This window comes from Temnothorax longispinosus, chromosome 8 (genome assembly GCF_030848805.1).
Source record: "Temnothorax longispinosus isolate EJ_2023e chromosome 8, Tlon_JGU_v1, whole genome shotgun sequence".
Lineage (NCBI taxonomy): Eukaryota > Metazoa > Arthropoda > Insecta > Hymenoptera > Formicidae > Temnothorax > Temnothorax longispinosus.
The window spans coordinates 20,993,465-21,017,071 of NC_092365.1; the positions used below are offsets into that span (position 1 = coordinate 20,993,465).

The 23,607-nt window shown below is 41.0% G+C and overlaps 1 protein-coding gene across 3 annotated transcripts in view; it reads right to left on the reverse strand.

Annotated features, from left to right (window-relative positions):
- Window positions 1-23,607, reverse strand: part of LOC139817775 (CD151 antigen) — a 108,179-nt gene that overhangs the window by 22,007 nt on the left and 62,565 nt on the right. For 2 of the 3 annotated variants that reach the window (XM_071786076.1, XM_071786075.1), the window contains 2 exons: window positions 17,597-17,774; window positions 573-764 (listed from right to left, as the gene is read on the reverse strand). In XM_071786076.1, the coding sequence (XP_071642177.1) occupies window positions 573-764; window positions 17,597-17,716 (312 nt within the window). In that variant the 5' untranslated portion in view covers window positions 17,717-17,774. Of the gene's footprint in view, window positions 1-572; window positions 765-17,596; window positions 17,775-18,789; window positions 19,776-23,607 lie in introns of those variants that run through there. The other variant, XM_071786077.1, reaches the window with a different exon arrangement.

Genomic DNA, 23,607 nt, shown 5'->3' on the forward strand with positions numbered 1-23,607 from the left:
CGCTGATAAATGATTCTATAAATCGATAAGGCGAACGAAAAACATCCGCACGACTTTGCCCGATATCCTCGAGTGATAATAAAGCCAGAGTGTTGACAAACTCGTAATTTCCCATCACTTTAACGGGGAAATATCCGCTTACGGGGATGAAAGCAAAGCGAATCACGTAATTTATTTGCCATTTATCATGTAATGAATTAAGATCTCTGCGAGAGAACTGACGGGATACGCTTGGAACGGGATTATTACTGTAATCGATTCGACTATATTACTTCGCGTCAAACTCTCCTGCAACACTCCGCGTGGATTTCTGGAAGTCGATTAATGTAATTCGGACGGGGAGGATGATTAATGAGTAATCATAATCAATGCTGCATATAATACATCTAGTACTGTATGTAAAGCCGAATAATGAAACGGAACGAATAAACTCGATCAATTGACGAGTTCAATTAATAACACGTAATAAATAAACGAGTACTTTTCGTGTATTTATCAATGTTTCGATAAAGCTGATGTTTGCCATAGGAATTATTTCGAGCGTCGAGCGCTGATATACGACCAAGACTCACCACGAGGAGGACACATCGATTTTCAGAAGTTACGCCGCCGCATCCGAGCCAGCTACCGATGACAGCCAGTACACCTGCGACGATCAAGGCGTAGGCCAAAGTGGGATACGTCGACGTGGACATCAGGGACACGTAGCTGTGCTTCGCCGCCACCGTCCAGATACCAATGCCACCCACAACCAGTCCAGACAGCTGCAACACATGAGCGAGAAATTCACGATTTAATTTCACGGAAGCGCGAAATGTCGCGAAACATCCACCACGCGATGTCTCACGTAACTTACGATTTACATGTGTGGCCTGTTGACGCATTCTCGGCAGTAAAACGTTTCTCGATAATGCGAGCAACTGATGCAAATAAGATTTCTCTCGACGCGTCGGTATGAAAATTTTTATGCGATGGAAGAGAAGCCAAATTGACTTTTCCCCTGTTCGAACTTTGCCTTTTACAGCACACCCCTCCCCCTCTTCTCCCCGCAAAAATAAATTCTCTAACGTGGCGAAATGAGTTCTCTAGAAGTTGACGAAGTGAGGCCAAGTCTCATTGGTCTCTTTCTCGAATTCCTCGGAAAGAACCCGAGACTGATTATGCACCCGTCGTCTCGGTTGTCGTCGCCGGCGTCTTCGAAAATCTCTAGGATAATCGATGGCATCGACCTAACCCGTCGGGAGAGAACACGGTAACGGGAAGCGAGAGTCGTCGTCGTTCGTGTCCGCGGAGAACTTCCGATAGGATCAGCCCACGGACAGTGCGTTTCATTCAATTTCATATCGTGCCCGCACCGGTTTCACCGGCGGGCGCAAAGTCGGCTTCGATGACTGCTCGGATATCGTCACCGCCCACACGACAGCTGGTACAAGAGAGAGAATGAATAACGGATATCGGCCTGATAACTACACGCACCAATGCGTGTAGGCATTGCGTATATAGGGTGTCCGTTAATTGGCGCCGCGAGCGGAAAATAAAGCGCTTCCCGTTGTCGCCGCGCAATATTCCCGAGAGATGTTTCCCGATGATGATATTTAATTTGAAACTTTAAGGGATAGGGGACAATTTAAAAATCACTCTCAAGTTAATCGTCGCTCTCAACTTTACGCTCAATCTAGAAAAAAGAGTTAAAAAGAGTTAAACAGATTAGAGAGAAATATACTTAAACCATCTCGAGATTACTCTTCTAAGATAACTGTCTTTAATTTCCTCAGAAATGTTCTTCAAGAGGAAGTACTTTCGGAATCGTTTTCGTCCGTTTCTCTTATCCATAAGGTACACAGAGCGTTTCGTGACTTTTTTACTCGCTCCGTGCAACACGTTTTACGCGCCTAACGGAAGTGTCATCGTCAAACGTCACGCATCGCGTCCGATTGAACGCCGCGATTTATCCCGCGGTCTTTTTGCTTCTCGCGCCGGACATCGTTTTCCTTGCGGCGCGATATTTTTTCCCCTTCCCCCGCTCGCTCCCATTGACATACGGACACGCACAACGCGGAGAGACCCGTTCCCTCGTGGGAGAACGGTTGAAGGTACTCCAGAATATACGAGCCACGCCGACGTAAATATCGGCCGACACGCGTGATATTTATGATATCGATATTTACGGGGAATGCGGTTCACATAGGTCACCGTACACCGTTCCGAGAACAATGATCAAGTTATGAGCAGCTAGCGTTCTCCAAGTGACGCAAGTATGTGATTTTATAATTATGCATAAATTATGCATAAATTAATCGTTACCGAGCGAAAGAGTGCGATTTCGGGAATAACATTTCGGTGGTGACGCTGAACAGAGATGAATATTACTGGAGAACAGCGCGATTCCTACTTAATTAAAACCATGATCCTTTGATTATTGATTTGTTTGGACAGATTGTTAATCGGTGTAACTTGGATTGATAATTGATATTGAAACAGCTTGATTGACAGAAGTGTATTATTGCGATACCAACGGCGATTATTATCTAACACTCGGATATTACGGAATCAATGCACGTTTGCCAATTACTGCATAACAATCGATAATGCACTGGCTGCAATAGTCTTAGCTCCAATAATCGTAATTAGGAAATTTTTGTAGATTTTATTCCATTTATTACACTCCAATAAATATCGAGAATCTGTTTGAATATTACTTCCATCTTTAACATTCCGAATAAACTTTTCAATTTTGAATAAGATACACTTATTCTACATATCTTATTGCTTTTGGCTCTCATACGATGTATCTTTTTTCGGTGAAAATTACAGTAGAGTGTAAATAAGAACTGTTATTGCAAATAAAATGATAATATTTATAAAATATGCGAATTTCGATCGGAATGCGATATTTACGATATTGAGGAATGCGGCTTTACGCGAACGAGCGCGAACTCATCGCTGTTTGGTTACAAGAGCTGAAATTACTAGTTCAGAATTCGCGGTGTAAACGTGCGAATAATGTGCAACATTGTAACGGTGTATTGTAATAATTTCCTTTACAGCAAGCCCCGTTTGCTATCGAGGAATAAAAGTGTCGTAATTTTGTTCGTAACTTCTGCGGAATATCAAAGTTGTAATATCAATTTGTAACATATCGACAGCGTGTAATCGTAGCATTGTAAATAATTGTTTAGTCGAGTGAATTTACGATTATGTGACCTATTACGCGATTAATTTGTGATTGTATGATCTATTACGAGTATTATCTATTACGAATTTATGATAGTGCGGTATTATAACGCTTAGTTTGGTTAATTTACACTGATTGAGAGTTTTAATAAAATGCCGATTTTTGAGGAAAAGAATTTGAAATGTGCGTCATAAGGTCATGAAACGTATTATTAAACGTTGCAATTTCGTCGTGAAGTTGGTGATAACATTTTTATAAACTTTGTACGATTACGCGGACGCTCCCGCGCCAAATCATACGATTCCTATGGTAACGCTACGCGTTTTTCCGAAGTACCGCTGTGATACCCGATACAGAATACGTTTCCACGCATAAATAACAAACGTTTTGCCGTATCCATTAAAGATCTGGAGTCACCGACGATGTATCCGAGCAATATTCCAGTCCCGGGGCCGTATTCGAGTCGCGGCGAGCGCGACGGGCACGCGCGGTACGTGCGATTCCGCACGAAAAGGAAGAACTCGATTCGATTCCCCGTCCCCGCCGACGGGTTATGGGGCCATCGCGGTAGCGGGCCGCAATTTATTATTTTATCATTGTCCCGATGGCGCACACGGACAATCCACACTCGCGTGTAACGTAACTGTGTACGCGTCGGGTCGGCGATACACCGTATAAATCGTATGTATCGCGCGCCGATATTCTTCGCGTCTACGTGCCCGTATTTCAAATCACCGGCTCCGTGCTCCATATCCCTCGCCGCCGCGCCGCGTCGAGTCGCGTCGCGTCGGCCACCGCGATTGGGAAAACAGAGAGCAAGAGAAAAACGTACGGGCGTCCTATACATCGAAACTGCGTCCGCGTTTCACGATCACGGATTCTCTCTCGATCGCGCGCGCGACGCGATTTCGCTTACGTCGTTCGGAAACGTTTTGCATAATTGATCTGGCGAGCCGCAGCATGAATTAAGCATGAATTAGGTGGTCCGTGATACGCACATGAGAGGGGAAAAAAAGAACCCGGCAGAAATCCCATTTGTGGGAGCGTTGTCGATAAAATGAAACTTACAACGCGATATTTATTATATTTATACGAGAATTCTGCTCGCGTCGTACTTGAGTTTCTCATATAATAAATTGCGAATGCGCGGAAGAGATTTATCGCATTCATTTTCTGGATGCCTCGCTCTTTCACCGTCCGTAGATTCCCGCATAATACCGTCGTCTTAAGCAATCCCTTTCGGTACGCTGCTCAGGTACACTTCAGTCAGCGGTTCGCCTATGTACTTATGCATATAGTGCAACCCTCGCGCGAACTGCATCGGATGTAACGAGACAGCTGGCGAACCGAACGTGCCAGCCAATGCAGGCGCGCGATCAGCTCCGGGTTAAACTACGTTGCAACTTGGGGCAATGTTATGCTAATCCGTTCACGTACTCGCTAAATTTTGCGCTGGACAACGCGCGGCGCGCGGCTAGCGCGGTGTAGAAAATGACGGACGGAAACGAAGAAATTAAAAGTCGTACACGTCACGCCGACTGGAAAACATCCCGAAAATTATTGCGGGCTCGTGTAAATCGTGTAACGCGGCGGAAGCGTAATATAACGAAATACTCGCCAAGAGAAAACATTTTAATTTTTTCATTAAATTCCGAGGTCGGTACACTTCTATCTTGCGTGAAAGATTTAATTAAGATTCGCCCGAGTTCGTGTGAGACATTTCAGGAAAGAACGAGACGCTATGTAATTAAACACATTTTGTACGCGAGAGTTCTACTTGTTTGTTTTACGACGATCATATTTAAAGCGGAATAAATGAGAGGTATCTGTTGGACGAACATCGTTTCCGTTATACAACTTTATACAATTTCGCCCATCGATCGTGCCCGGCCGAGCGTTTACGATCTTTACTAGATCGTAACTTTCAACGAGTTGTCTATCGAAAACACCCGCGGCTCGACAGCCACGGAAATTTCGTCCGGACTGGTTCTCTGGTATTCTCAAAGGGACGTCGGCGATGTCCGCCGACGCCCCCGCCTCTCTCTCTCTCTCTCTCTCTCTCGTTTTAGTTTACTTTTTATTCTTTCTTCGAATAATCGACCGCGCTGGTTATCTCGCCTCCTCCTACCAAGATTACCGATCTACGGGACAAATAAAGTTCTTAAGATGTAACGGTGTTCGTCCCTTTTTTATTGCATTCCGCCGTATAATTCTTGGCAGACCAATCCGTGGAAAGCCGGCCGCGCTCGGCCAGCGGGCGAGATCTCCTCAAAAGGAATTCCGTTCGATACACAGAGAAGATACGGGAAGAGACGCAGTACGGAGGACGGAATGAAAAGCGGCGATCCCTGCGGCATCCCTGCGCGATTCGACTTTTTCCACTTTATTCCTACTGCCCGGGATCTCTCGCAGATCTATCGCTGGAATTGGAAGCATCTGTTTTCCGCTCAAGCGTACCGAGGGTTTCCCTCTCATTCGAGAGCAGGATAAATGCTCGCTCAGTTAGGACAGAGAATTGAACGAAACGATCGAAGGCGAAGTGGAATTAAAGACAACATGATACTTTGAATTTGTATATCGGCTCCTCTCTTCCCTCTTTCTCTCTCTTTCTCTTTCTCTTTGTGTATGCTTGTTGTCTTCCTAATAAAAATTCACTTCGTTGCTCTTGCTCCTTCGGCCGAAAAGGAAAAAAAATTTAACTATCGTGCAATTGCCGTCGCGCGATACATATAATTGCGCTTAGGAAATGGAATTCGAGACACACGATCCTGCTTGCTGGACAGACAAGAGACGAGATACGGAGAGACGAGCAACGATGAGGGGAAAAGGGAGAATCGCGTAAAGGAGGAAAACTGTAATATCTTCGAGCATCTTGGTACGAGCCGGACGAAATTCCGAGCGCCTTCAAACGACGTCCCGCATTCCCGACGGAGTTAAGTACTTCGTGCGAGCTCTTCCGCAGACATTCTACTGCAAATGCCTGGCGTTCTCTAAATAATTAAATCATCTTCGCCATGCAAACAGACATTATTTCGAATACGGAGCCGTCGAACTCGGAGCGTACCGGTCGACGTCAAGGACCGGTCGGGTCGGGCTGCCTGTACGTCAACATAAACGCGATGTAATTCAATTCGGTACTTAATTATCCCTCCCCGTCCTTCGTTCGTATCTCGGTATTAATAGCATGTTATTTATAGCGGGTATCGCGCAAAGTTAATTAAAAGTGTATCACCAATCGGTTCGGCGCCGTCAGTCTGTCGCAGCAAAAAGAAATTAATACTGACGTAATTAGGCGGTCGTTAGAAAGGCGAGTCGCGTAAAAAAGAATCGTGGCAAAAAATTATATAAATAATTCTAATTATGGTTTATTCAATACGGGTGAAAATTTAAGCTGTTTCCTTTAAAAGTATCGTGCTACGTTAATTTTTGCCCATGACAATTTGACACAAGCAATTATATTCTCTCTTTTCTATTACTTGGCTCTACAAATTTACGGTCAAGTATGTATTATAATATCTTGCGACGATAGCACGAGCCACCTTTGCGCGACATGTGAGCTCGCCGAATGCATTCGGATACCGCGACTAGCGATCGATTCTGGCTTTTTTGGACCGATCCCCGGCGCCGGTCGGCATTTTTATTACATTAGACGTCAGGATTTCAATATCTCGACGATGTACGACCGGACGACGAGGAAATAAATTTTTACGCGTTACCGCTGGCTATGCGCTGGCTATGCGCTACGTGAGAGTCATCCCATTACCGGGGACCAGCATCCGAAATCTGTGCCGGACAACCCATGCAGTCACACAGTGTAAAGTCCAGTCGCGGCCCGTTTACGGCTGTACTCGTTTCCATTTTAATTGCGCCAACAACGTTTTGCGATGCGCTTCCGGCGATTTCACCTTCACCGGTATCGGGAAATTGTGCCATCATACCTACCGTAGCTACCGGATGTCCAAAATCTCGAATTTACTAACTCGCAAAATCTTGTCTAGTTTTCGCGGATATAAAATTCGCCTATGTACTCGCGAAATATTTGTAGTACAGCATCTTATCGTAAACGCGTTTAATTAATTATTAGACAAGTAACGTGAGATCTCTCTTCACGGAAAGAACGGTTTTGTTAAAGTATAAGGATTGAAAAAAAAAAACGAACAATTGCCAAGGAAATATGATTTCCAAAAAAGTATTTGAAAATTTAGCTATAGATACAGATCTGAAAATAATTTTGTTGCACCATCAAAATAATTATAGTAAGTCGCTGAAGCATGATGATAATGCTGTAAAAAATTTTGACATTTTAACAATCAATTTGAGTGTTCTACAAAATTATTTTTATAGTTCAACAAAATTATTTTCAGAACTGTATCTAGCTAAATTTTTAGATACTTCAGCAAAACCGTTCTTTCTGTGTTGTAAAAAAAATTATATGTACGTTACAATTTATTCAATAACTATTCGATTTCTTTGGACTGACAGACAAGTAAAATTTCACGATGTACGCAATGGGGAATTCTCCGAAACATCACTCACAAATTTTCCAACCAATATGGCGTCATATTTTATAATGGAACGCGTATGTCAGATTACAATCTGTACAAGTAAAGAAAAACAATTTTGTTTTCTTTCTCACTCAAACGTTTGTATTCAACCAATATATCACGTCATATCTCGTGCTTCGTCTCGTGTACCAAGAGATACCTACAAACTGAGTTATCAATCTAAATCATATTGCGTTGCTCGACATACAACTATGACTGACATAATCAGCTTCAGAATATGCACTTACGTAATCCCGGCCGTTTTGCTTGGAATTGCGTATCTTCCCGAAGTATGTCGGGGCTACATCTAATTTTAGGTTCCGTCTGCAAGGCTCAACCACGTGTCCGAATCTATATACGCGAGTTTCGAACGACGTGCGAAACGACATGCGTTTCTGTATCTCGTATTCGAGTTAAATAAAAATTATAACACACTCTTCCGCTAATATAAATTCATCAAGAGTTCCTTGATATACAATATAATCCCTTTTCAGTTGCAGGACACATAAATAATCGAAGCACGAGTTTGTTTTATATATAATACATGTATATACAAGTAAAATAAAAATATTTTGAAGAATGTTTCCGCTATTCTACCGCAGGAGACATTTCGCTGGGACGTCGCCTACATAATTTAAATTCACCAGCCTCCCTTATGTGCAATCCTTTTTCAACCGCAGAGCATATAAATAATCGGGGCACGAGTTTGTTATAATATTCACTGTCACATGTTTCTTAAGCGAGTTCTATCCGTTGTACGTCTCATCTCGGATATTTCTCGACACTTGCCTCGATAGTTCCTCGTAAACTTTCGTCGGAATTTTCTCTCTCTCTCTCTTTCTCTCTCTCTTTGCTGTCTGTTACGCGTATCGCGTGCGCGCGTAAACGCTGCCATGAATTCATAAGTATGCATTACGATCCGGAATGATTACGTACGACACGGTAATTCCCTAGCAACTTTATTCAAAGATACAGTCCGGACGTTGCCGCCGCCGCCTTCGCCGCCGCCGTCGTTGAGAGATATCATCTGCCCTGCCGTGCACTTTCTTCCAGCCTCTCCCATCCTCTTTATGACTGCTGGTGGCATTGCAATGTGCGTTCGTATGTGTGTGTGTGTGTGTGTGTGTGTGTGTGCGCGCGCGCGCACCGAGAACTTCGTATGATTTACGACAAACGAGTTAAGAGCAAGAGCGCCGCCACCGCGTAATGATAAACATTTTCGACGTTGCGTGCACGCTGCGGACTCGCGATTCTCAGACCGCGAAGGCGAGGGCGCCTATAAGCGCGCCCGTGTAATTTAATAGAATCGTTTACGGAGAGAGCTTTATGATAATCGGAGCCCCGAGGCTTCGTACATACGCGCATACGTATGGATTTGCGGTGTCGTCGCTCTATATGCTTAACGCTGCTCCTCTCACCGCGCCAAGATGCAATGCACGGCGTGTTTCTTGACAATCGCGGGCGTGACTCAGTTAAGAGCATTCGTAAAATTATTTTTACCTGACCGTCCGCTTCTTCAATTTAATTAAAAATGATTAAAACTCTCCAACGCCAACGGTATATCTTTTATACGAAAACATATCTCTCTTGCATAAATGTACGATGAAGATTGCGACGGTCGCGCTCAGCGCTAAATATACGGGAGAGAAAACGGGCTATTATCTTTATTAGATGCTTTCTAAAGCGAATTGTGCCCGGTTTATTGCCAAGGCGTGGATATAATCAGAAAGTTTCCAACTCTCGGCACGTCACTTTGGCGCGAAGACGACGGAAAAGTAAACTATTACGGAATTATAAAGGCTCGTACAGACATATTCTGCAATGGGCACGCAATCGATACGGCCGAGGGATATATTCGTGCACTCCGTGCCTCGCGTTTACTTTCGTACGTTAATATCACTTTGCGTTAAAGCGTATTTAATTCGAATTAACGGCGAAATCTCCTGGGAGCGGTAAAGTACGGCCGTTACGTCGAGCGGAAACGGCAGTTTCCGTGTTACCCTCTATCTATCCCGTATTTTATGCTACTTTGCTTCGTGACCGGCGCTTTATCGCACAAAGGATCTATTGATCTACCGTAAACCGGTAGTCGTCTTCGATTAAAACTCGGCTCGCTGATAGCGCGGCCGATAAATTTCGCTTCGGCAACAACGACGGCATTTAATCGGCCGTGGCCGCGTCGCTGCATCTCTCCAGGCGAGAAAGCCTTGCCGCGATTCGCCTTGTACGTACGTACGTACGTACGTGGGGTATGAAAGAAGGTGGATATCCATCCATTAGCATAAGACTCGAGGAGATCTCCGGCCGAAGATAGCCGGCCCCCTTATTTATATAGTCAGGACCAATCAGCCGTCCCTACGCGCGTCCTGTGCGCGTGAGTGCTGATAAAAGCCAGACCCTGCTCTGGCCCCGATGCGAAAACGAGCTGTAGATCATTCGTAACGTCAGCTATCATTAAACGCAGCACTTTAAATCGATATATGCGGATAATGATCTAAAATTATCGCGTTTTTCTACAGTGAATTTTTATTGCAAATTTCTTTTTTGTGGTAACAAAGAGAGAGAAAGGAGGGAGGGGGGGAGCGAGAGGGAGAGAGAGAGAAGAAAAGAGAATGGCAGACAATATGCGAGTGAGAAGAACAAGGGAGAACAATGTGAGAGATTTGGCTGAGCAAGAGTACATGAATAAGTACTCTGAATATTTATAAACGAAGGATAACGAAGGAGCGAATGAGAATGTGTGTTAAAGCGAATATAATAATTATTACACGAATAATGGGAGTAGCTCTTTATGGGGAAAGATGAATTAATTAAATAATAATATATCGTTGATATTATAAGAGCGGTGAAATAGACGTTATATCGTACGCGCTGATAATCCGCGCTTGATATTCAGATTATTAAAAAATGTCGAAATCACTGGAGAAATCACACGGTTACCATTTACCAATCTATAACCTCCTCCTGCCTCCCTTCTCCCTCCTCCCCCCGGTATCCGCTCCGGAGATGTCATTTCATGGCGCATAGGATTATTATTCCGCGATGGCGAGCGTGAAACTGGCCTTAAGCCGCCGGTGCCTGCAGGAATATTCCAAGATCCAATCTCGTGGAAGCACGTAAATCCTCGCGAGGAAACCCGGAGGAGGGTGAGCCGTTGTATCCCAGGACGAAATTAGAATAATTACGCGTGTAATCTAGCCCGTTTTTGCCCGACGTCCGTTTCTTGGCCGAGACTTTAAGGAAACCTCACGGGCATGTCTCTCCGTTCTTTCGGGAGTATTTAGCGGCGAGATGTATCTCCGCAACGACCCAGGTAACGCAGAAATCCATTTAATCCTGTTTCCCCCAACGTCTCGTCTTTATAGACGTCATATCGCCTTCATAAGATGAAAGATTACTCGCCGGTCTCCCACGAAAGATTAAGCAGTATAAGTGTTGCCGAACGATGCACGTTAAGGTATATTAAATTAATTATTTCTTAACAAAAAAATTATTCATAATCAACTTAGAAATTCATGTTGTTGAAGTTTACGCAATTTTCTCCGTGCTCAAAAGATAAGTGTTCCCACTGTTTGCGGGTTCTACGAATTCATAACGAAGAAGATGCACAATTGCATTATGCTTTGATATGTTTACTGCAATATTTAGCAAAGTCATGTTATTAATGTAGCACAATCTCTGTTTCGTTGCTGATATTTGTACAAAATATGATATAATCGTTAAATCGCGCTATCATATATTGTTAATTCAATAAACACTCGTTGCGATATTTATATTTTTGGATATACGCATTGTGCGAAAATATCGCTTTGAGACTGCTAATTATCGTCGCTATTTCGAGTATTACGGAAAAATAACGTTTCGGAACGATACATTTACGATATATTTCACCGCTTTGTTGTCGTGTACCTTTCATCCGGGATGTTTGCACGTCCACGATCGCCGCTTGCACGCACATATCGCGTTTAATCAAAAGAGTCGATGTCCGTTTGGATGGATTGAATAACATAGAATAGCGTTTATTCACCGCACGTTACAGAACGCGACAGTCGGACTAATTAAGCGAGGTGCTGTAGGACCCGAAATAATTCAGCACACGATTCGATTCCTTTTCCACGAGAAAGGGATTTCAGTCCCGCGCTGTGTCGAGCCATGTCGCACGGCATGTTCCCTACCGACACCACGATCGCGGCGGTGAACGGCGTACCGATTGCATTCTATCGGCGTCGATGCGCAGGTATGCGCGTTGCACACGCATCCGAGGCGCGTGCGACGTGCGACAAGACGCGGCGCGAGGGAACTCCTGGGAACGCTCCACCTCCTGAGAATGCGCCGCGCCGCCCGAGCTCGACAACGATCGAATCGCGAACATAATTGACGATCAAAGTGGGTATCGCGGAGGATGAGAAGATAATGGGAAGTTTCACGAGCAGGTGCGAACGATCCCGATGATTCCGGTCGCTTGAGCTTCGAGTGTCGCTCTGGAGTGAGAAATTTACTCTCAAGAGACGCTACGTTTCTAAACATGATTAATGATTATTCCTATCAACAAACCTTTACGACGTAATTAATTATGCGTTATTGCAACTTTATCTTGGTTGATTATTACGAATAATTTATGGAAATTTACATTACCGATGATAATTAATAGATTCATAAGTAATGTGTTTTATATAAAGTAGAAATTAAATAATAATTAGTATTAAGGATACGTTAAATATTATTATTGTTACTTGACTTTGCGTAAAAATCTGCTTTTCACGTTTCTCTAAAAGCTGTCAATCAAATTAGAGCGCGACATTAAGGTCGAGTAAGAGAAATTGCGACAAGAGAGCCAAGCGAACGCTTCATTTGAGTACCGTAGGTACTTATTAGTCAGTAATTAGCAACCCTGTCGGCGATATGGTTAATTATTACAATTAAGCCATTCTGGGCTCTGAGAGTATCCCAATTCCCCGCGGGAATTCCCCTGTACACACACGAGGTTGCTGCATTATTACTCATACCCAGATTTAACACAATTTCATACGAGAATTCACATTATAAATAACATAGACCTTCAATCTCAAACGGCATTCGCGAATAATGTCAATGAACGCAGCCTGTCCGAAAACGAGAAAGAAAAACGAGACACTAATGCGCAGCGATTTATCGGAAAATGTAATACACATAAGCGAAAGTAAGATTATTTAAGTATCTGATGCAAGCAAAGTTTGCCGAACGTGAATTTACGCGAACCTCATTTTTTCTATGGCTCATTAAAAGTTTGCAAGGTGCAGGAAAACGCTTAAGCTTTAAGTTGCGGTCTTATTTAGTCTTATTTAAGTCTAACTTTCAGACTTTTCGCGAGTAATTGAATCATCCCTCAACAATTCATTAATATCGAGTACATACGCGGAATAAAAGGGGAGAGACAGAGAGAGAGCAGCAAGCTACTTTTCGCATGTGGCGTAATTACCACTCGTTAATGGAATGAAGTCGCAAAAAACCTGCAGTAATTACTTTATTACCCCTTTACACTATAATAATCCAACGACAAAAAAAATCAGCGAAAAGTCGGCGCGTTTTTCTTCACAAGAGTTCTAATTCAAATATTATTACGGCCACGTTGCAGTTTTTTTCAATGTACACATGAAATCAAATTAGTCAAAGCAATGACATGATTGCCATGAAAATACAATAGTTTGTATTGATAATTGTGATATCAAAAAACTGTCTATGTTACCAATAATCATTGCCACAGTAAAACAATAACACTAGTCGACACAGTTAAACTTTTTACTATTTTAGTAAAATAAATAAAATATTTCTAACAATTCGCATATAAAAATATGAGACAGTAAAAAATTTATAATGATGCGTTACATTTTTATATTATTGGCATTTAATATTTAGTTTCAAAGGTCGTGACTCTGAATCGTAAAGCACGTTGACCTCATTTTTTACATTTAAATTGTCAAAAGCGGCTCTGAAATAAAAGATATAATTCAATCTTATAACAAAGAATGTATTAAAATACAAGCAAGTAAATTTATTAATAGAAATAGCAAAAACAGCCCACATACATTAATAATAATAAAGCATTGAACCGTCACTCTTCTGTTTCATAAAAAGATAGAAACCAGGTTTAATTGTCACTTTTTACAAACTAGCTAAACTAACTAAAGCATACCAATTTCTAAAAAGGTGTTACGTTGTGGAACTTTTTATTGTCATATCGACTTTTTTATTGTCATATTCGTAATTAGCACACACAAATTAACAAAAAAAAAAGAATGTGTTTATCTTGTTACAAAAAGTTTAAAACTTTAAAACTTTTTTGTTAACTAGTGTAATTATAAAGTAATGATTTTAAAAATATAAGTTATTTAAAAAAATTTTTTTTAACTTTTTAATAAATATTAAAAGCGATATCCTCCGGGAAAGAAATTACATTTCTGCTAAATTTGTTTGCGAATGTGCGCGGTTACACTTCCGCATCGTTAAATTAGAATAAAATTGTTTCTCGTGCTATCTCGGTTTCTCCGAAGTGCGCGTGCGAGGGTTTCTATAATTATGCATTTGCCGTCTCGCTGGTGCATCGACGGTGGTAACATTGAATTCACTGACTTTGGCCTGGCAGTGACTATACTTCTCTGAATGCAATCAATGGGCGTAAACGCACGTGTTAAGCGGTCGGCATTGTTGCGCCGGTATTGTTCGGAGCAGGTTATTGTTACATTATGCTCGCATTATTGAGCCTTATTACGAGCAGACATTTAAGGCCGTATATTCAGCGCGACTTACGTTGATGCACGAAGCGCGAGCGAAAGCGAGGAATGCGCATAGTTGGCACTCTAAGATTCACACGTTCGCGTTTTGATACAAGTATCGAGTGATAGATATATCACGATCTCAGTAGACTTAATACTTTTATAAAAAACCTAATATGATTGATTGATTTATATGCTATTTATGTACATAAAAGGAGATAAAATCGCTAACAAGGAAAGTGTGGTACTTAACTCGAAAATTCCTAAAAATCTGAAATGTTGCAGAAATAAACTACATGTAAACTTAAGCACATAGCAATTTTGTGTTTTGAATAATAAATGATACCAAATGTGACAATACTCCTTTAAAAATTAGATTTTCTATTTCTATCTCAGAAAACGTAAAAGATATTTAAACAATATTAAATACAAAAAAAGTTAATGGTTTTTTTTAATCTACAATATATAAGAAATAGAAAAAATTTTTATTAAAAGATATCTATCTATTTCTAATTTTATTATATTTCTCAGTCTTTTCTACCCTTATTTCATATATAATTTTTTAAGATTTGGTTGATTAGACCCAGCTTTATACTATCAACTATTTGCTTTGCAAGTTTAAAGTTCCTAAAATTGATCGAGAGTGTTTACAGCATTTTTAGTTCAATTATAATCTATGTAAAATTATTTGTGATTTTCGATCATCTCTATTACTCATCTTTTTATCGTAATGCATCGTATACTCATCAGAAGTAAGATTTCTTTGCTATTTAAAAAAACAAGTATTTAAAATATTTTTTCTCTTTTTGTTATTTTTTTCTCAAAAACATCTCTTATACGTAGTTTTTGAGATATTAATAGAAATGTGAAAACTTAGATTTTCTTTGAAAAAGTGTTTTTATCCTCAAAACTATTTATTAGCTAAAATAGAAAATTGCTATGTGATTAGGTTCCCATGCACTTTATTTCTGCAAAAGTTTCAGATTTGTAAGAAATTTTGGATTGCCTTTCCTGTAAGCAGTATAAGAATATAGCGCCAAAAATCGCATTATCCCAAAACCTCACAATACATTTTTTTTCGTAAATCGATGAACGCGAGATTTGCCGATTACTTTTAATTAGAAGATAATAATCTTCATTAAAAGTTTCGGCGTTCCGGAATGATCAAGATTTGATAACGAATATCATAAGGAAGTGAAATGATTTCGGCGAGCAGAGTTCTGAAAAAAAGATAACGACAACGACTCTCATCGAACCGTATAATCCCGCCGATCGGTCTCAGGAATCTCATCTGTTTAATCACAAAATCGTCGGTATCGCGGTTTTTAACGAGGTGCCGAGGTTTAGGACTAAAATTATAAAGCCAATAGGTGCGGACTACCGATCGATTTTCTCTCATTCTGCCCTTTTTCTGTTTTTTTCTTTCGACCACATTTTAAAGCGCTTCGTTCCTACCGCGCCGTTACTGGTGAGCTTGTATCCCAGACAACGTACAAGGTGTCTGCACTTTATGACGAGGACTTTATTAGCATTTTATGGCGTGTATCACCTCGCACGAGCGTCGGTACCTCATTTTTTTGTAATATCGAAAACATAGAAGAGAGGGAAAGAGAAGAAGAGAAGAGAATCGCTCGGGATGGAGCGAAAGTGTCGCGTTAAATAAGAAACCTCTTCTCTACCCTCGTAATCCAAGCAAGCGTCTTTTCCACCGCGCATAATCCTGCAGCAATCTGGAGCTGCTGCGATTTTTCGAGTACACTCTGTATAACATGATACACCCGCGTCAGAATGATCAACAGTAATTTATTACACGAGATTAATGACTCGCGAGATGCGTTGTATTGTACGGTTATCCACGTATACGAGATTATTATGTAATTAGCCGCGTACGAGCGTAAAGTTTCCCTTTCGATTAACGCGAAACGCCGTTCTTCCGGCGCAATATCCGCTCTTCCGCGCTCCAATTATTCGCCCGCGTGAGCTGTTGCGATGAACGCAATTATTTCGGCTCAAGATTATTTCTTGCATTGCACTTTAATCCTTCGGGTCTCTCTCCGTGCCACGTACAATAAAGTTCTCTTATAAGATCGAAAGCACGCACGCGATCAAAGAAACGTTCGTCTGAAAGGTCTGCCGGTATGTGGTGATTCTCTCTCTCTCTCTCTGTTCTTCTCTTCCCCTTTCTCTCTCTTGTTCCGTCTATTGATTAAACTCACGCTTGAAACGCTCGTGGTACTCATGATAATAATTAAAGGCAGATAACCACACGCCCATCGGTTATAGCGAGTGTCCGGTGATTGCAAAAGCTCGCCGAACATCCAACGAAGTGACGACTGAGCCTCGACAACGACTCGTCTTTACGATAAATGTGCTTCACGACAACGAGCAATCCCGTTCTCGCCGCTTCAGTCTCCCATAAATTGCGAAAACGGAAGACAGACGAGAGTAATTGTCGAATAATGGCGCATTTTTTCGTCTTGTCTCAATGGCAATCACTTCAACAGATTGCTATACGCCCTATACAGGATGCCGTTCTATCGTTTTTCATTTGAAACATTTTTTATGTTAAGTACTGACGCAGTAACTCAATTAATATATTGAATATCAAAGGCTACGTATAAAAAAGCATTTCAGTTGGTTCGTGACTTCTATATTAAAGCTCGATGTATCTCATTGTAACTCTTGCAATAACTGTCTTTCACGAAAACTTCACGTGATATGCTATCAATACTCCTTAAAATTTAATAAGATTGGCATTACTCTTTCTTATTAAAGATATTAAGCTTTACTAAGTAGTTCGAATCATAAGCTATTGAAAGTAAAAAGTTAGGAAAAATGAACGCTTCGGTGCTTCACTCGCTGAGTGATTTCACATCTCGCGACAGAAAGTCTGCGACTATATAAATGGTTGGAAAAACGAGACGCTCTTGGATTAAAGTAACTTCGTCGGAGAATGCAAAGAGGACTGTCGGGCAGGAGAGATTCTTTCGTGAAACGGGACAGCGGATTTCACAGTCCGTGTCTTTCGCTCTTGTGTTAACGCGCGTTCCTGCGTAGATGTGTCTCCGAAATAAAATATTCCTTTCTTTCGCGCGCGAGTGTCGGGATAAATAGATGGTACGTACAAACAACACCACGTTGTAAATGTGAAGAACGTATTTCAGGAAATTCACAGAACAGCAGCCATCGTCTCTGGTCCTAAGTCTTGTAGAAGTACCGGGTAATCTCTCAGCGCTTTTGGCCATTTTCAGTCGATTGTTGGCTGCGTGCGTCACGGTCCTCGTTGTCACCTACTCGCCGTTGCTGTAAAGTAAAAATAACGAAAAAATGTCAGAGAAAAAGAGAGAAATTTGCTTGAAAAAATTGATAAAAAATTTGCGAGGATGCAAAGATAAAAATGGGGATTTACATCCTTATATACATATATTTATTTATTAATTATATACACTGAAAAAAAATTATTATTTGCAAGAAAATAGATTTCTTTGAATTTAGTTTCCTTTAATTCAAAGAAGTATTGAGCAGATTTAAGAAAACATTTTTCTGAGTTTAAAATATTTTCTTGAACCTTACCTAATATTCTTCTTTGAATTAAGGAAACTGAAAATTCAAAGAAATCTATTTTCTTGCAAATAATTTTTTTTTTCAGTGTATACATATATACATATGCAATGTACGCAACTAAATAAGTACAATAAAAACGTCTTTAATGTAATTAAAAAGATATAAGGCGTTAACTAGTGATATAACTAAAAAACTTTGGCGAGGAAAGGTTACTTTTGCGCCGCGTGAAATAAAACAAAAATAAAGAAACATTTTACGACTGCCTAAGGAAGCGTTTAAGAAAGTAATCAACAAGTTTTCGACTGTCTATTGCTCAAGAAAGTAATCAACGAGCTTTAGTTTCAACGTCGGAATTTTCATTGCTGCCTACTTATACTCGTTTGGACACTAGATGAAGTTAAAGCTCTTCTTGCTCCGGCTCGACGTAAACTTTGTCGAAACAACATTAGTGCAACCTCACGGTTGCCGTAGGTAACTCAACAGCTACTCGAATAGTTCTAATATAAGATATATTAACGGACCGAAAAATCATCTTTTTGATCATCCAAAAGATTTGCGTATCCATGCCCTCGTGAAATATGCTCTTTAGCGATAATAGAGATACAAAATGTATCATTTAATCATCAGACTCGCATGTCTGTCGCTGTCTGCTCAGACGAGAGTTAATAAAAATCGAAAAAAGATTTCTCATTCAGGCAATTTAGTTTACGCCGGAATTGCGCTCAGAAAACGCTTTCTCGAAAGCGACCCTCACCTTCAGACGATAGTTGGCGAAGCACTTCTTTCCTTTCCGAAGAAGGCGAGTTAACTTTGACGTCGTTAAAATTCAGGACAGCGAGGGATGCTCCGCTTGTCGCGTCGTTATGTCGCGAATGCCGACAGAGGTATCGGAAAATTGACGTAATTCGATAACCGCGTGCCCGATGGCCCTCGCCAGATATGTATGTGTGTACATCCGACGCAGATACGAAGATGTGTAATCGACGACGTAGGACGTTGATCGAGTACCGAAAGCGTATAACTTTCGTGCCAGTTCGAGGCGAAAGCAGCACACATTGGCATCATCCCAAGCAAGGACGTCCATAGATTTTGATCCGCCGGGACCATGGTTACCCATAGGGAACCACTGTTATCTATTTTTTCGCCATATGAGTAACTTTACTTTTGCGAGCGATGTATCAATTTTATGTAAATCTTCAAGTCTTAAAGTATCTTGCGATATTCTCAAAATAAACGATTTTTATTATTTTCTTGATTTCTTAGTGTTCGGGAGCCGATCTCGACGAGATCGTCCCGATTGAATTGCCGGGATACGCTCAGAGATGAGCGCGAAGACAGTAGGTTGCGCGAATCCTAAGATTCGCTGAAGGATCGTGAGCGGGAAAAGAACTTGAGAATTCGTGTCGTTATTCAAAAACGTTTATTTGTGCACAATACGGAGCAGGCGACGCTCGGAGCAATTCGCGTATGCGCGGAGATCTTCAGATCCGTCCTTCTGACACGGCCGTTCCGCGATTCGGATATCTTAAAGTCGGAGATCTTGCTCGCGGCCGCGGCCGACGAAGATCTTGATCGCGAGGCCGAGGACGATCGCGAAAATGATACGGGCATCAGCTCACAAACTCAGGTTTTACTGCACGCACACAACACTCAGTCTCACACAGAACAGGTTTACCGCACGCAAACAATATTCAATCTCACAACGAACGACACGAGATTTTCTTAAGGATCGTCAGCTACCGTACGAACGAGCCGACGCCGCGACGATTCAAAGTCTTCTGCCTGCTCCGAGACTCTCCGTTCGGCAGTCGCGCTGTGAAAAACCGGAGAACACGCTCTTCGAGGCGCGTGATCGCGGCTCACGACTGAACGTTACCGGGCAGCGAATATCGACGAGTTTCGTTTTGACTTTCAAACACTTAGATTTTCTTACTGTACTAATAATAATATGCCTTTTCCCCTTAATATTAACAGCCGCACAAATCGATAGTAAAAATTTCGGTAAGTTTAGTATAAAGTGAAAACAGATCACGGCCTCCCTATCTAATGGAGCCAGCTTTAGATCTGGCCGGATCTGGCACATAATATCGTTTTACTTTGCCAAGAAATGCGAAGGTTCACCTACGCTCTAATGCATCGCAACCTCTATCCCCGCTCTTCCCCTTTCCGTTCTTTTCGCGATTCTCTCGAATGCGTACACGAGTCGCATTCCACGTAAGAATGTACGAGAACGCCAAGTATATTTCGCTGCACGAGAGCTGACACGACAGATTGCATGGAATATTTCAGTTTTTTGCACGTGCAACGATTATACCCGCGCTGAAAAAGCGGTGAGATAAAGTTAATCATGTCAAAACGACGTGACAAAGTATCTACATATATGATATAGCTGTTTATCTTCTAACACAAGCCTGGTAATTATTTAACGTAATAATTTATATATAATTTAGCGTAATTTATATTTGTCGCGATATTCACTTCATTTAAATATTCGTATTATTGCACTTTATAACTCTTTCGAATTTTCTCTGAGAATTAGGATATTGCAAAAGAATATTGATTAATTCGTAATTTGATTATATCATCGCACTATTCTGTGAATTTCGATCCGGTGCAAGATTGCAATTCGGCGGAGGAAAATTACATTTGTTGTGGTCAACTCCCGTTCGTACGTGACTTGTATACCGAACGGGAACACATAGCAACCACTCAATCTTCTCGATCGACATACACATTGTGTACGAGAAATCTTCTAAATTGCATAAAAGAAGAATAAAAATCTCATATCGTAGAAAACAACTGATCTTTTTATTCTCTAGAGTCTAGACTTTCTACCCAAGTATTCATATTTTTCTCAAAACATAATTCAAGTCCACCCGGAATTTCAAATTAATATATTTAAATAAAATAACGTTAAGATGGAAGGAAAATGTAAAATATCTCTATATACAGTCAGGCAAAATACTTTCGTTCTTAAAAATTCAACTAAACTTTCCTATATAAGCGTCATTGAAAGAAAATCGAGGAACGTTATCGTACGTGATAGCACCATTTGACAGTAATGTAACAAAAAGTTAAGAGAAAGTAGCGATTGTCCCCTTTCTGTGTTTCGAGCCGTCTCTTTCTCGGTTGATGAGAGCGAAGGATAAATGGCGCATAATGAGGACCAGAAGGAAGCAGGGCGCGGATTCACGTCGGGGATTTAATTGGGAAGGGTGGTGGATGAAGGAGAGCGGAAGACAGAGGTGATTACAGCGACGGGCGAAGAAACCTGAGGAGAAGAGATGAAAGAAGAGAGAAACCGCGAAATTAAATGGGTGTGACCCGTCCCGCGTGTGGGCGAGGCTGTTCCCTATAAGTACGCGCGAGTACGTAGAAAACTTCCCTGACGTGTGCATGAATAAATTTTTTTCTCCGCCGAGTGCAAGGTCAAAGCTTTTAGTCGCAAGGCGGACGGTTCGATGCACCGTGATTATTGACCTCCTAAAGTTTATCAGTTATCCTCTCAATTACATCACGCCAACGCGTATTCCTGATTAAGCGGAATACCGGTGGTATTTTAGCAAATGATCTGTCTTTTTTGAATAATGTACTTCTTTATGCAATACCGTATATTGCGAAAACACGCGATTCAACTCGGATGCATAGATAGCTAATTTTCAAAAAAGCAGGCGTTCCGATACAGGAATACGTAAATATGCAAATTGCCATTATCGATTCATCGAGAAATATACATATATACATTTTGTGATAATCAAGCAAAATGAATTCTGATTGATGATGTTAATTTAATCACTTAAATTAATGTACACCGTTGAATTCCGTGCAAATGAGACTGTAATGTTTATCTCGAAATTCCGCCGCTATCGCGCTTTATTTCGATTTTCTCGCACAGATCTGCTCATTATCGAATCCTCATTACCTATCTCGTTGCCGACACTATTGTATCTTCTCGAACAACACGCCGATCGTCAATCGCGCATAAAAACGATTAACTCGGCGTATCGAGTACGCGCTCCAAGCGGAGAGTAGCCTGCGCGATTTTAACAGATTCGTTATCCACTTCCGGTTCAGAGGAGCGCATTAATTCGCGCTATGGAAATTTCGCTGCTCGCGTCGTTACTCCGATACGAGAGGGTTACGGGGTTGCGCGAAGTTCTGGAAATATCGTCCATTATATCCTCGATGCTTTCCATGGAAAACACGGACGCGAATCAGGACAACAGCGTAAACAACGGCTTTCCACATCGGAAAAACACACACACTCCGTTCTTCACAGCGCGAGAAAAAATATTGCGGCTACGAAAAATATACCGCGCGCGTTTGTCGCGCATGCGGTTAAAACGGTTAAGTTATACTACTGTTAACTACCGCACAATAATATTTTTGCCAATAGGGATGTCAATATAGTCATTCAACAAATCGGATAAACCGATTTAATCAATATAAAATCATGATGTCATTTTACGTTAACTGTATTGCTTTTATAAGTAATGTAATACACGGTATACGATATATCAACGTGCGGTTAGAAAAAAATAAAAAGCTGAAGAAAAAAAATTTGTATTTTAACATAGTAGAAAGTTTTATGGAAATTTCAGATGAGAAAATCAACATATCTGCAATATCTAAATTTAAAATCCTATGAATGTAGCGGAAATATTTTCAGTTCCTCAATTACACGTATATACGCATTCGCACACAAATACGAATCAATAAATCGCTATTTATTCTCATAAAATGCTACTATTTTGCAAAATTAGGGCTACTGATATTTTCCTGGTGAGAAACTGCGAAATGACGATGTATTCATATATTTAATGAAGAAATGTTGATATATAAGTAATAAATGTGTAGTAGATATTTGACAGGCATTAGCAACTGACGTATATTACCATGAAAGTCAATATTGATTCTGTTGAAAATTAATGAGTAAACATCATTTAGTTGTACTAAATATCCAACAACAATAATGCATCGCGCGGCAGTTTGAGAGTATTAACTGCTCGCGATTGGCTTCATAAATCTTAACGCGTATATAAAATTTGACTTGCACGTAAAATATCGATCCGTCATTCAATAATGATTGCGTTGACTAAAAACGAAAAACAAAATCGAACTGTCGTTTGCTCTCAAGCATTTTACAACTGTATCGTTGCAGAGGCAGAAAAAAAAGAGTTCTGTGAAAGAACAAAATTTGCGGATAGCCAGAGAATTCTTCGGGTGTTCCAGTATAACATTTTCAAGGCGAATGGTCGGTCTTTACTGATGGTCCGAGAAATGAATGGTCGACGGTGAACATGGACTGTGAATAAAAAGTCGCACAGCTGCGCGATACTCACGGCACTCGTGGAGAGTAAAGTCACGACCGCGGTGGCATAGCTAAATTTTTTATGGACGTGCATTCGCCATGGTTTACGATTCGGAAATTTACGGCCGGGCCGGGAAAATAATTCGAAAGAGTACGAATTACATGAGGAATTGTCCGCGGTTAAAGTTCGATCGCTATATGAAATAGTGATCCAAATCGATAAACTTTAAATCAAAGTGGATCAAATTTGACTTTCTTTCA